This window comes from Hypanus sabinus, chromosome 17 (genome assembly GCF_030144855.1).
Source record: "Hypanus sabinus isolate sHypSab1 chromosome 17, sHypSab1.hap1, whole genome shotgun sequence".
Classification (NCBI taxonomy): domain Eukaryota; kingdom Metazoa; phylum Chordata; class Chondrichthyes; order Myliobatiformes; family Dasyatidae; genus Hypanus; species Hypanus sabinus.
Window position 1 is genome coordinate 35924991 of NC_082722.1, and position 15229 is coordinate 35940219.

The following is a 15229-nucleotide window of genomic DNA, read 5'->3' on the forward strand; positions in this document are numbered from 1 at the left end:
AACTATTCCGAGAATGGAAAACCCAGGTCAAAGCCAGGATGTTATTTCCTTGAAATAGTCTAACACGAATGAGCACTAAATCTTCAGATATGACAATATTATGCTTGAAGCACAGGCAGCTTGAAAATACACATGAGGAAAAACTAGCCAGCTCAATGTCTAAGCTTGTCTTTCCCACCATGAGGAGCACAACCAATTCAATCAACTGATTTCAATATGACAGCATCAGACTTGCTGTAAACAATTAATTTATTTTCCCACCAAGGTTTTGTTTTGTACTAAGGATATCTGTTTGTATGTACCTAGACTCACAGTACAGTGTGAACATCTTGCATTTTTAAGATGACTCTTTCTCAGTTTGTTCCATTATTACACCAAAAGATCTACACAGCTCATAACTTATTTAATTATCCATGAAAAACAACTATGTTATGAATCGGCAGTGAAGCAATAGGATCATACAAACAGCTGGATTCCCCAATCAGTTAACAGGAGATTAAAAGAAGTTTTACTTTGATCATGATTCTTATCCTGTTTTCTTTTCCTAAAACAATCCTAAAACAATTATTTATACTCGTGGGCACGATGTCAGTTCAAGTAAAACTTCCTTATAATTCAGCTGGTTGACAATGTTTATGTTTGTCCTTAAAGTTGGTCAAACGGTGGTGCAAACTCAAGATTGTAACTCTTGGCATATGCCATTGCCAGTGAAGCTGACACAAACTTCAAAAGGGATTTAACCCAGAAATCAATGTTGTTCAGTGATGCAGCCTTTCTCCAAGGATTGCACTGTTTTGTAGTCATTTGTACTGAAATCAAAGGAGATAAATTTGAACTGACAGTAACTCCAGGCACTTACAAACATGTCCTGGTAAAATATACCCTGAAAAAAATGACTTTCTTGCATGAAGTCTGAGAGTTTTAAAAATGCCTGCTAAGGCTAAGTATATGGCCAGAAATGATTGTTTTATATGGGTAGAATGTAATCTTTGACATTAATATTTCACAATGTTATGCAACAAATTAAAAATTTTACTCATAACCATGACGTTTCCACTTTTACCATAATAGCACATGAACCTGCCAATATGTATTCCACTTGGTAAAATATTTTCTAAACATTGTGTTTGTAAATCCTAGTTCACTTTCTGTGAATATTTTTTAGATTTCAGCTATCTTCTAAAGCTGACCTCTGATAACAACCAATATCAGAAGGGAGAATTTTGTCTCAAAGATCACTCAATCTTTGTGTCAGCTTACTTTGAGGTCAAGGACAAGATTTTGCTTGACTGCTCTCAAGGGTGTCTGGGGAATAGCAAATACCAGGTGCAGGAAGTAATGTGACAGATTTATTGTAAATCAAAGCTCAGAAAATGTTAAAAATACTGTTTTATGCTACCAGGAATGCAATGATGAAGAAAATTTCATATAATTGGTTATACGCAGTCAACTTCAGTTGTATCCTGAATTTGGATAGTGAGTGAATAATTATTTTGTGTGAAACTCCATGTTTATAAACAGTATACTTATGACTCTATTATTCCAAGTGAGCAGAAATTGTTCTCGTACAATAAGAAAACAACAATTAATTATAAACTGCTTTTCAAAGCTTTGGTACAATGTTTGCTTTTCTACCAAATGCTTATAGAGTCATAGAGAAGTACTGCACAGAAACAGGCCCTTCGGTCCAGTCATTCTGAAACCATTGAAACTGTCTACTCCAATTGGCCTGCATCAGGATCATGGCCCTCCATACCCCTATCAGTTAAGGTGGTGGATAAAGATTAAAAGAACTACTACTACGTCGACTCAGGCCTAGGGGGCCGCCGTCGGGCAAAAGGAGAAAAAGGATTAAAAGGACGTCCAATTCAATGCCATCCATGCAATCTGCCTCAAGAAATGCTGGAAAGCTATTATTCCATCCTGGGAGTAATCAACGTTCATTCCCAATTGCTCACAGAACTTGACAAAAAAATGGATTAAGAAATTAAATGTCAGCTGAAACAGATCCGAGAAAAAAAGAATTTAAGAATTCAGTGTCCTGACATTTTGTTGCAATGTAGCTTCTTAGCTAAAGTTAGACTGCTTTAAGTTAAAATAGATGCAAACTGAGAAGATAAAAATCAGGAGATGTAAAACACCTTGCCCTCTAGAGAGTGTTTTAATTTTTGATCTTCTGAGTCTTTTTTTGCACTCTGAAGTCTACATTATTAGGTTTTTCAAGCCAAACCTTTTGGTTAGGATAAAGATACTTTATTTGGACTTCAAGATAACTTAGCATATAAGATAATAGTTAACTGCTTTAAATTAAAGTAAGAAGCTGAGACTCAAAAGCTACAAATTTTTCACATATCATCGCCATAACATAATTTTCAATCAAAGTTGCTCTTTTGCCACTAAAATTAAAGGAACTTCAAAGACTAAAGAAAGTGCAGAATTTCAGAAATAGTCCAGAAGCTGAACTTTGTGCTTGACAGTACTTCCTTAGCATCTGGGAAAGATTACAGCACATGAGGAAGCTCTTTAGTTCTTACAATTTGTTCCTAATTAATTACTCACAAGAACGTTCACATCATATTTCCTATGGAATTTGACTACTTTCTTGGGAAAAGTGCAGGATCTCCTCCTGGTTATTAAATGACCAACAAAAAGTCAGTAGATTACCTCGACAAACAGCCATAAGTCGCATGAAAAGTCACATGCAAACATAGCAGTGTTCATAATATTAAATATTCCTAAACTGCAACATCAGGAACAGTGTAGATTTTCAAAATGAAATAAGAGTTGCTATGCTAACCGTGCTATTTTTTCAGTTCAAATTCTGGAAATTTCAAAGTACATTGAGTAGAATGCTCAATAAATAAACAACAAGCTGCACTTACTTTCAAATCATCCCCATCCTTGGATTCCGGTTAATTGGGACACATCAGGATCACTACATGAAGGCTTACTTAAGCAGCTGCCCCAATTAGCCAAAGTTTTATGGAAATAGTTGTAAAGGTGTAAAAAAAGACAAACTGAGTAACAAATTATGTTCAGAGAATAGTTTTCAAATAGTGTCAGTGGCGAGTTTATATTCAAAAGCAATGATTTTTGTCACTGATAGTTGGCAAGAAATAAACAGCACGACAATTCCAGACCATTTTACTCACTGTGGTTTCAAGCATTCAGGCTTGGAGATGCCAGAAACGGCTGGGAGTGAAAATGAAACTATTTCACTACTTCAACGATTTTGGAACTGTGAAGAATTCAAAGGTTATAATGAAAATGAAGATTTGGAGGATGTAATCACTGAAGCATTGTAGGAAGGCAGTCCTAGATATCCAGGACTTGTGTACTAGGTGTCTGCACTGATTTTGTTCATTTACAGTCATTCAAAAAAACTCAGTAGTGTACACCCGATGAATTTCTCTGCCAATAACTATTAGGAACAAATACACAGTTTTATAGTTTTATGGGAGTACCACTGAGAGCATCCTGACAGCTGAGAGGTTCATAGTGGTCTCCCTACCATCTATCAAAGCATCCTCTTTGACTTTCTACCATCAGGCAGGAGACTACAATACATACAAAAACAAGAACAGTCATGATGAGAAACAGTTCCTTCCCCCGGGCCATTAGGCTTCTGAACTCACTGCCGCATTGCATTCAAAGTGTCACTGGTTAATCTGTTCCACATTTTAAAATGTTTAATATTAATATACTTAAGTCTGTCATTTGTGCGTGATTCATCTGTAGGTTTTATCCTTAACTTAATAAATTATTGTGTGATAAGTGTACTACTGTGCCTTACACCCTGGTTTGGAGAGAAGTTGCCTCGTTTCTATATCCATTATATGGTTATGGTTAAATGACAGTAAACCACTTGACTTCACTTGATATTGTTAATTTATTCTGTATTTCATTCAAATACATAATTTGTTACTCAGTTTGCTTCTTTACTCCTTTAACTATTTCCATGAAACTGGCTAATTGAAACAGCCTCTTAATTGGGCCAAAATGTACTGGTCACCATGTGTCTCAATTTATTGAAATCCATTGTATTTAAATGAAATACAGAGCAATTTAAAATGCTACCAATTGTGACAGAGTACTATAAATCTGTGAATATGTTCCTAATAGTTATCTACAGAGTGTACAGATTGTTCTTTCATTGACTATAAATGAACAAAATCAGCACATCTAGTGCAGATAATGGACTGTCTTCATACATTATCAACGATTGCATCATCCAAATCTTCATTTTCGTTGCAACATTCAAGATGACCAATAAGTCAAAGTGCATTTATATCAAATGTATGAATTATACACCTTGAGATTTGCTTGCTTGCAGACAGCCACAAATAAAGAAACCTGAAGATTCCCAATTAAAAAAAGACCATAACCACTGTGCAGAGAAAGAGGGAAAAAACACGCATGCAAATAATAGATGCAAACGACAGCATTCTGAACCGATTTGAGTGCTTAGATCCACTCCCTGGAGCAGGTGAAGTATTAGGCCCAAGCCTCGATCTCAAGTTCATTATATAGCACAGCAAAAGCGTCATGAAACTCGCAGCGACAGCAGCCACTGGAGAGAGGAATGAGCACTGCGGGAGAGCGAACACTATCAGTCCAACCCTCACCTCCACACTCGGGCATACCAGTCTATCTGGACCGGAGTTTAAATTGTCTGAGTATCAAGTAGTGCCACACTCTAGGACCCAGGCCCCAGCACTGCATGATGCTGTTCTCGATTTCACCAAACTGGCTCACTGCTCGGAGCAATCCAACCTCGCACCCTGGTTAGGTGGACAGGTAACAAAACTCTTCTGCATCGACTCCTCTCCAAATTGTTCACTCCGATACTGACAGCGATACCAGCTCCATTTGCAAACATCTTGAATTTGCTGTGTTCCAGCTTTGTGGTACACCAGTATGGCTCATTCTTCAAATCATCTTCGCCTCCATTTCCTCCTTCATTGTTTGTGGTTATAGTTGACCACAATTTTCTTCAGAAATGAAGTTATTAGTAATGTTTTTGGTTATATTTCTTGCCTTCTGATCTACTAGTAAGCTGTCACACAACTCAGTAACATCATCTTAAACTAGAAGACACCTTCAAATTCAAAGGTTCATTTATTATCAAAGTATACAACTCTGAAACTCTTCTTCTTCAGATACCCATGAAACCAAGAAAGAAAGGAACGGCAGCACAGTCATCAACCCCCAAATCCCTTCTCACCGCCCACAAAAAATGAACAAAAACAGAACAGGCACATTGACCCCCAAATCCCCCTCCCCCATACACAAAAAAACCCAAGAAAGATTGGGTAAAAATATGGAATACAAAAAAAAAATCCACAGTCCAAAGTCCACATCCAAAACACAGAAAACCTGGGCAACATTCTCCCTCTCCATAGCAGAGCAATCTCACTGACGGTAAAAAGGCAGTCTCCCCTCTATGACAGAAGAGTGGCCCCCCAGCAATAAGACAGCAAGCAGCCAACATTTCAATCTCCCATGTAGCTTTAATCAGGGTCAAACATCAATTCCATTTTATAGTTCTTAACTTGCTTAAGTAGTGAAATCATTTTATTTTCACTGTTGGCCATTTCTGCCATCTTCAAACCTGAATCCTGAAACCACATTTGCTCTTGCAGTAAATTGTCTTCCTGCTTATTTCTCACCAACTATCAGTGACAAAGATCACTGCTTTTGGACAGATTCACACGTGACACTAGCAGAACTGTGTGACCAGAATTCCAACAAGTAGCAAAAGTGCATGGTTAACAAGACTCACACAAGGCTTTTAAATGTATTAAGTTGGTAATTAAAACAAACAAGTAATATAACACCACGTAATTTCAATTATGTAAATGAATGCAACTTCTTTATTTTAAGAAAAGTTTACACAAAAACCCATACCTCTTTTGAATAAGATAGTCCTCAAGTATATCTAAGCACCGCACCATCTGAGAGAAGATAAGAACTTTGTGACCCCCTGCTTTCATCTTTGGAAGCAGCTTGTCTATTAAGACCAGTTTACCAGCTGACTGGATCATTGCTTGTAGATGAAAATGTGGAACAGTTGGATTATGGATCTCTCTGAACTCTCCAAGTATCTTTTCTTCAGCACCTGGCATCAAAGGGAACATTTATGACACTAGTGGATAAAAAACTATTCATTTCAATCAAATAAATATTAATTTAATATCTAATTAAATAAATATCTTATTTCTTGCAATTCATATGCATAGGAGAAGGTTAGAGGGCTCTGGACTAAATCACAGTTAGCATGGACAAATTGTATGACTCCATGACTCTAATTTATAGCTGATTAGGTCAGCTCAAGTGGACTGGAGAAGGTTTCTAAGGCTAAACATTCAAATATCAGATTTTAATATCACTCTGGATTTAGATTAAAAAGTTATCCTACTAATTAAATTATTATGCCCAACAAATAAAACACTTCACAGAATGGAATAGCTCTATTGTCATGAGAATTTTTAATTTAATCAAAGATGATGTTTTTTGGTTCTTTGAGAACACAGACTGGATGAGAATGAGGCACATGCATACGTGTCAGTTAAGTCCTTCTATATTGTACTTTCTATGATTTTCTGAAAACATCCTGCAAACTTTATTTGAACAATGTTAGGAAATCCATACTTCTGATAGAAGCATGTCTGTGCAATAATTTTAAGTATTTTTGGAATTCACAAGAGGCAAAATGACCTATCAAAAATTATTTCCCAATTTTTCTCCCTCAACAACTCCAATATACAACATTTCAAATGAAGTACAGTGGACTTCAGTTAATTGGGCATTGGTTAATTGTGGTAACCAATTATTTGAAACAACTCTTCAAGATCAAAAAACTAATCGAGAAAATAACCGGGATTTCCTTTGCTTATTTGGGACTCTATACTGCTTAACTGGGACAGGAGACTGTGGCTTAACAGTTTCAAACTAGCGTCAGTTGCATATGCTTGCGTTATGCTATTCATTAAGGCCGACCAATTCTGAATTAAAAAGCAGTGATTTTTGACACTGCTTTATTCAGGAAGGCAACAATAGGCAGTCCATTATCTGTACCAGATGTCTGCACTGATCCTTGTTCATTTACAGTAAAAAAAAATGAAAGTGTACCCTGTATGAATTCCTCTGTCAATAACTATTAGGAACTAATCCACAGTTTTATAGTACTGCAGTAATATTGGCACTATCATAATTTGTTGTGTATTCCATTTAAATACATAATTTGTTACTCAGTTAAATGCTAGTTTATCATTTTAAAAAATATTTTCATGAAATTTTGGCTAATTGGGCCAAAATATACTAGTCCTGTTGTGTCCCAATTAAAAGGATTCCACTGCACCCCAAAAAAGGCCACTCAAAATCATTGTTTGAAATACCTCTTAAAAATGTTTGGTAAAAGAAAGGTTAGAAAGCCAAGCTTGGCTGTTGAGCTATAAATTAAGATATCATAATGAGCTTTGATAAATTGGCTTTCTTTAAACTCAGTTATTGATTCCTTTCAATGCCTCTGCAAGAGATACACTGTCAGATTTGTATCAATCTAAGAGTGCCCCAATATTCAGAGAAAAGCAAACCAATTAAGATTTTCTACAGAAATGTAAAAATAGAACATTTTCACTGCCAATTGAATATTTTCAATGCCAAGAGCAAAAGTGAAAATACTCCATCTTCAAATTAGATAAAACACATTTCTTGGAAATCTAAGCAACACACACAAAATGCTGGAGGAACTCAGCAGGCCAGGTAGCATCAATGGAAAAGTGCCAACAGTCGACCTTTCATCAGTCTTGATGAAGGGTCTTGGTCCAAAACGTCAACTGTTTACTCATTTCCTTCGATGCTGCCTGGCCTGCTGAGTCCCTCCAACATTTTCTGTGTGCTGCTTGGATTTCCAGCATCTGCAGATTTTCTCTTCTTTGTATCCTGGATTTCTATCCCCTTCTCAATGTTTATTCCAGGCACATATAAAATCCTGCCTGAGGAACTAAACAAAACAGCTTTAATTTTCTAATGTTTATCGCACAGAGAAATAAATACTTGCTCATTGCCAAATCAACTTATAATGCAACTTAGTGCCATTTTAGAGATTAAATGGGCAAAGATTAGACTGGCAATAAGAAGACATTCACTTTCAAAATGACAAAGCATTTTATGGCACTATATTATGGTAGTAACATGTTGACAGTAACTGGCTGGGATTCAGGGAAATTATATTTGAAGCTCCTTAAGGGAAAATGTTTCTGTTAAATTAACAAGAGTAATAAGACCTAGCATTTTCTATTGTGTAGGAACATTAATTAAAGCAATTGTTTCAGGGAGGTAGTCAGATAATTACCTTTTATAAGGTAGGGGTGATTACAGCACTTTCTGAGCTCCATCATTGTATTTACGAGATTTGGCACATTTGCCTGTCCAGCTCCTTTGGATAGAAAAGTAAAGTTTCTTTCCAGGATTGCACGATAATATTTCTTTTGAATATTAGTTAGTTCTACTTCAATGATAGTCTCCTCTTTAGGAGCCAGCTTCTTCTCCACATCCTCCTTTAAACGCCGCAGCATCATGGGCTTTAATATTGCCTGAAGCTTTTGCACCTAGAAAGAACAGACAGACATACTTTATTGATCCCGAGGGAAATTGGGTTTTGTAACAGTTGCACCAACAAGAATAGTGTAGAAATATAGCAACATAAAACCATAAAAATTAAATAATAATAGGTAAATTATGCCAAGTGGAAATAAGTCCAGGACCAGCCTATTGGCTCAGGGTGTCTGACACACCGAGGGAGGAGTTGTAAAGTTTAATGGCCACAGGCAGGAATGACTTCCTATGACGCTCAGTGTTGCATCTCAGTGGAATGAGTCTCTGGCTGAATGTACTCCTGTGCCTAACCAGCACGTTATGGAGTGGATGGGAGACATTGTCCAAGATGGCATGCAACTTGGACAGCATCCTCTTTTCAGACACCACCGTCAGAGAGTTCAGTTCCACCCCCACAACATCACAAGCCGGAAGAATGAGTTTGTTGATTCTGTTGCTGTCTGCTACCCTCAGCCTGCTGCCCCAGCACACCACAGCAAACATGATAGCAATACATACTAAATCATACATTTGGTCATGTTTGTCTTCTATTCATTGCATGGACTGGGATGGATACATGCTACCACCTGAGAGGCATGCAATGGTATCAAAGGTACTTGAAGAGCACTCAGACACGTTGATGACTGGGGACAGAAATTTGGGAGACATACGGATCTTCTTAATGTAGCAGCTAATTCTGAAAGAGGACTGCTTCTCCAGTTTGATTCTAGTAAACGAGTGAAGTAACCTCTTTCCATCCCTCTTGCCCATCAATGAACTGCCTGTGCAATAAATTTTTAAGAGATTTGTTCCGGTATGATGAATTATTTATGTTATTGTCACTCACTCTGCTTAATGTGGGATACAAATTTAAGTTTTATATTACATTACTTCATGATATTTGTGATAAGTCTGTGTCTCTGGTCTGGTAATGCTTACAGACTGAGTCATAAAGGGAGTTTATTTTGCTGTCTTACAAATCCAAGCATGCAAGTCAAATCTAGAGGGTATGTTTCAAAAACGGTGGTCTGGCAATGCAGGGAAGTTGATAAAATTTTCTAACAAAGCAGTGGGATGCAAGTACAACAAGCTATCAGAAAGCAAGATGTCAGCTGGCCTTTATCATTAAGGTTTTGAAACAGGGAGAGTAGTATTGGTGAATTTGTTTTGGTGAGATCGCACTAGGAATACAACATGCAGCTTTCATCTCCGTATCTGAGGAATGACATTCTGGCATTGGAATCAGGACAATGCAGTAATCCCTCAGATAAGGATCTTGTTCAATGAAGAACAACTGAAGATGATAAACCTGCACCCACTGGAATTTACAGACTGACAACTGATCACACAGAGACACAGATTCCGAAAGCAACTGACAGAGCAGACACCCAGGGGCTGTTTCATTTAGTTGGAGAATCGAGATCTAGGGAGCATGTTTCTGGCTTCACTTGTTAACCTGGACCATTAGCTCTATTTCTCTCTCCATCAATGCTGATATCTATTTTTAAACTAGTTCACTGCTATTAATCAGCATCAGAATTATTGTAAATTTAAATATACATCACAATTTAAATATAATTTAAAAAACAAGTCATTTTTCTTCTACCTGTGCTTCACTCTTTAGATCTCCAAATTCCTGCATGAATGTGTTTTCTGATGAGAAACGTTGAGGCTCCAGGAAGTGAAGCAAGCTGAATAGTTCCTCCACTGTGTTCTGTAATGGGGTTCCTGTCAGAAGCACCTTATGTTCCTAGGTTGAAATAGATGGGTTTGTACTTTATCATTCAAGTTTCTTAAGTCATATGTAGAGAAAAATCAATCTAGCTACCCCTTTCCTTTTGATTTAGAGTAGAAATTCAGAAGAAATCCACTGAGAAGGAATATGAAGGGCCTTCTCCAAAATTTAATACTTTTGGTCTTTGACACATTGACTTAATGAGTACAATCCTAATCAAAGGAGTTATTTGCTAAAGAAAGGGACTATTATTTTAGTTCTTCTGTTATCACAATAATGCATTCAAAGCTAATGACCTAAATAAACTCTTGAATAGCCACTTTACATGACAAAGATAGACAACTGATCTCTCAGTTTGCCTCACCTTAGTCCTGCCCTTTATTTGTCTCCCTGCACTGTACATTCTTTGCAGATGTAATACTATACTCTGCAACCTGTTCTTGATGTACTTATGCCTGGAATGATCTGATTGGAAGTCACACAAACAAAAGCTGCTTTCTGCATCCCATTACTCGTGACATTAATAGTCCAATTACCCAAACTGATTCTATCACCAAAAGAATTGTGGAGTGGCAGTAGCAGTGATCTAACGAAAACATACAGTTCCTTTTATGCGTCTAACTATTATCTTTAAAATGCTAATACTAATAAACTATTCATGGGAATTGTAAGGAACTACTTGAATGTCTTAATCACAGTACTAGCTACAAAAGGCACTGATGCCATTGATGTCATTTATTACGTTAATTCAACTGCTTGTTCAATAATCAGCAGAAAGAAAAACAAAATAATTATAAAACATCACAGGAATAAACTAAATTGCACAGGGTCTAGACCAGGATCAAGTTTATTTTAACTGGATTTCAACTGTAACATCCATCCTCAATTATATTAAATAATATGCTACAGCTTTTCACCTAATTTTATAAACACACCAGATTCATGAGTTTCAGTCCTTCCAGTAGTTTGCAGTTTTTATTTTTCAGTCTGTGAGCTTCATCAATGATCACACAACGCCACTCAATTACGTTCAGCTCCGGACAGCCACCCAGGATCATCTCAAAAGTAGTTATCATGGCATTAAATCTGTAAGTACCCCGAAGGATCCGGCCCTAGGGATTGAAAGCAAAATTTTTTTATAATTAAGAAACCTACATCCTGTTTTCACACTAAAACTGTTCTCCTTTACAAGTTTGGTGAAGCTGTAATTGAAATCAAAGTGGTCATTTAAATTATATCCCTCTCCTCAAGAAAGGATAAGCTACAGTAAGCTCTTTAAAAAAAAGGTGTGAGGCAAATGTAGAGTTTTTGGAGAATTCTATTAAATGGGCAGCAAAGAAAATACAACTTCAAAAGAAAACATTAATTGAATTTAACAATTGCAGGAAATTGCCGGCTCTGTTAATGTCAGAACTGTCCTACTCCTGTTGATTATCGCCGACATTAACTGCTTTTTGTCCTCTTTTCATTTACACCGTATGATTTGCTGGATACTTCCTATGGTTCTGAGTCACATTTCACAGCTTTAACTGTGCCTTTTGATTGTCACTCTAATTTCCTCATTGACCTGTTAACTAAATAGCCTCTGACATAGCAATCTAAGCCTTCCCTGTTCAAAATAATATTCTATTTTTTCCAATCATTCTTCCTCTATCCCTCTCTGCAGAATACAACTAACTTGTTTTCTCTCATCACAGTTCTGATAGAAGGTCTTCAACCTGTAATCTTTACTCCAGGGGTATTTATTGCCCCTTACACCGGTGGGACTTAGGACAGCAAAGAAGGTCCTCCATCTGCCTGTCCTTGGCCGTTCAAATGTAGAAGGATTCTGTTGCTGTTTCCATAACAGGGTTGTTAGCTCTGAGCTGAACCCCTGAACCTGGAGGACTGGTGGACCACTCTTAGTCTGACCTCTAACCTCTGACCTATTTGACATGGGTGTCCCTACCAGGAGCCAAAGAATAAAGGCCTGACTCCAGCCAACGTACCTCATTGTGGCACACAAGTTTCCAAATCAGGGAAGGAGGATCCAGGAGTTCACAATCTTTTTCTCATGCCATACACCCCTACCATTAGCTGAGGGGTCCACGGACCCCAGGTTAGGAAGCCCTGCTTTACCCTGTTCCCTACCCCACAGCTGCTACCTGCCTTGCTGAATGCTAGCATTTTCTGTTTATCTTTGAGTTGTAGCTTTAAAGCCTTTGTATGAACTACCAGGCACTGGTATCACATGTTATTACACTACAGCTTCAATTCCAATGGTAAAACTACAAAATGCTCATTTTTATTTACATATTTTTCCATCCGCACAAGTTCTGATGGCAAAGACCTTAAATACTCTCATATTTGTGATTTTGGTTTTTAAATTATTAATAATCGATGAATAACAGAACCTTTCCATTGTGAGCTAGAAGTGTGAATCAGCTATACAGTAAAACTCCTTTTATATTTCCTCATCTTCTGGTTCGACCACTGTTATCATAACTCTACAATGAATGTTTTTTTTAAGTTGTGGACTTTCAGCAAGGGGCAACTAATCTTTGAACTATGTGCAAAGGACCAGATCCGCAACTAGGTTTACAACAATTAACAAAATTTATATAGTTGGGCAAGAATCCTCAATAGATGTATTAATAAAATTGACTGTATAATAGTTTGAAACAAAATGAGCAAGCACCAAAGTTAAACAAAGAGGTGTCTCAGATTTTCAACATCCTTCTTGCGTATGGGGGGGGGGGGTGTTGAAACACAATTCAAAATAAAAATGATTAATTCCTAGAGAATGGAACCAAATTAACATACTGGGCATGAATTTCACACCTGGCCCATGAAGTATTTTTGAATCTTTGTTTATGTTCTACCATAACACAGGATAAATTTCCAACTTAGAATCCACAAGCTTGGACAACAAAAGGTGCTTTCGGTCCTTGGCCTCCTTCCATGATGGCCGTGTAGCAACTCTGAGGGAGACTGTCACTGAATCAGTGACATAGTGGTTTATTCTTCTAGTTACTACACTGGGATGAGGTTCATTTCAGTCATCTAAGGTGGACAACCTATTAATCAGGCTAATGAAGTTCCAGAGGTTACAAGCCCAAAAACTGCTATTAAAATGGCAGGTGAGAAATGATGGCACATGTTCAAATTCATGCCAAAATGCCACAATGTTTGATGCCGAAGAAATGACTTTAAAATAAAGTTTAAAAATCACCGTGTAAGCTCACTGGTTTTCTGTTGTAGCTGCCCACTTAATGATGATGAAATTTTGTCAACTGGGCAATTAAACAGAAAAATCAAGAGGTTTCCATCTGACCCTCTGGTTGTAATAGTTGGAAGTTATATTAAGATAACAAATTGATAAACTTTCATCTCTCTATCAATCTATCTTTGCATATTTTATTACTTCTATTTTAATTACACACCAGATTTACTATTTTTGTGCTTTTATTTCTAAAAAAAAATTTCTTCAATCTGATTGATAGAGGAGATGCAGTCATTTTCCTAATCACTCGGGTTGTACATACCATGTAGTTGGCAACGTGCCTTTTCTATCTTGCCTACACATTAGTGGCATCTGGTTATGGGAAGAGAGCAGGAGATAGGGTTGAGAGGGGAAATAAATCAACCATGATCGAATGGCGGACACTCGATGGACTGAGTGGTTTAATTCTGCCTCTTTGTTTTATGGTTTTAACTGCAATGCAAAAATATTAAGTGACCAAAAAAAAACTGAAAACTGCTGGACTTCTGCAGCAACCTTTAATCTATTTCCAACATAAAAACTGTACTGTCAATGATGCTGTCAATTATTTGAATTATCATAGTCTTGTGGGAAAGTCTGAAACAATACATGACTATTGCAGATGGAGGCTAATTAGGATGCACATTAATGTCAAACAGGCTAATTGACAACTGTAAATCGCCCCTAGTGCAGAGGGACGTCATGAGAATGATAGGGATGAGATAACTTGGATGTGAGAGAAAAGAATGGGATTAGTGTAGATGGATGCCTGACAGTCTATGTGGAATTAATGAGCCAAAGGCCTCTTTCCTTGTCGTATTACTGTAATATTTCATTCCTTCAGTCAGTTACAAAGCAGCTCTATTTAACTTCAACATGCTCAGAATGGTTGCTTGTTGTTCACTCCTGTAGCTGGTGGGCATATCAATGTGATACAGACAATTTTATCAGTCCAATGAACAAGTATTCAACATCAAGCACCATTCTTAGGAGGAAAAGAACTGCTTTGGCAGATGTGTGATTTCCACTGATTTTCATAGTGGTGACAGTTTGAAGATGGCGTGCATTATCTCCTTAAGCACTCTGATAGCGTTCTAATCTGAAACAGTAACAATTCACTAAGTTGGCCTGTGTATTGCACTTCGTTTCCAGTGCTAAGGAACCTGCTTGTGTGAGGGCAGTTCAGGAAGAGTTAAATGCTTAGGTTAGGATGTATCTTTATAAACGACAGTATAAAAAGAGCAAGCGTCAACATCTGCAACTGAGACCACAATGCAGATCAGGAAATACTCAATCCACACAGTGTCTGCATAGAGAAACAGTTAACATTTCAGGTCAATGACCTTTTTAACACAACTCTAAGAATGGAAACAGCCTAAAATGCTAATTGTGTTTGGTCTTTCCACAGACACTGCCTAACCTGATTTTATCTCAGATTTCCAGTATCTGCAAGTTACTTTTCTGATTTTTCAATAACGTACATCAGATTGTTTGTTAAAAAAAAAGCACCTCTTAAAATGAGTTCAGCTATCACATCAAACTGCCTGGACCAATGAACTAGACTTTCCATTATTGTTTAGGTTGGTCTGACACTGGGTCAAAACTAAGAAGAATTTGGGGTAAGCTCAGGTGCACAAAAACACACCAGTGAGATG

General features: G+C 37.3%; 1 protein-coding gene across 13 annotated transcripts in view; it reads right to left on the reverse strand.

Annotated features, from left to right (window-relative positions):
* The window catches only part of chd9 (chromodomain helicase DNA binding protein 9), a 269727-nt gene that overhangs the window by 68021 nt on the left and 186477 nt on the right, over positions 1 to 15229 (reverse strand). For all 13 annotated transcript variants that reach the window (XM_059992850.1, XM_059992857.1, XM_059992852.1 and 10 more), the window contains 4 exons: positions 11269 to 11445; positions 10205 to 10348; positions 8357 to 8612; positions 5908 to 6118 (listed from right to left, as the gene is read on the reverse strand). In XM_059992850.1, coding sequence (XP_059848833.1) covers positions 5908 to 6118; positions 8357 to 8612; positions 10205 to 10348; positions 11269 to 11445 — 788 coding nt within the window. The remainder of the gene's footprint in view (positions 1 to 5907; positions 6119 to 8356; positions 8613 to 10204; positions 10349 to 11268; positions 11446 to 15229) is intronic.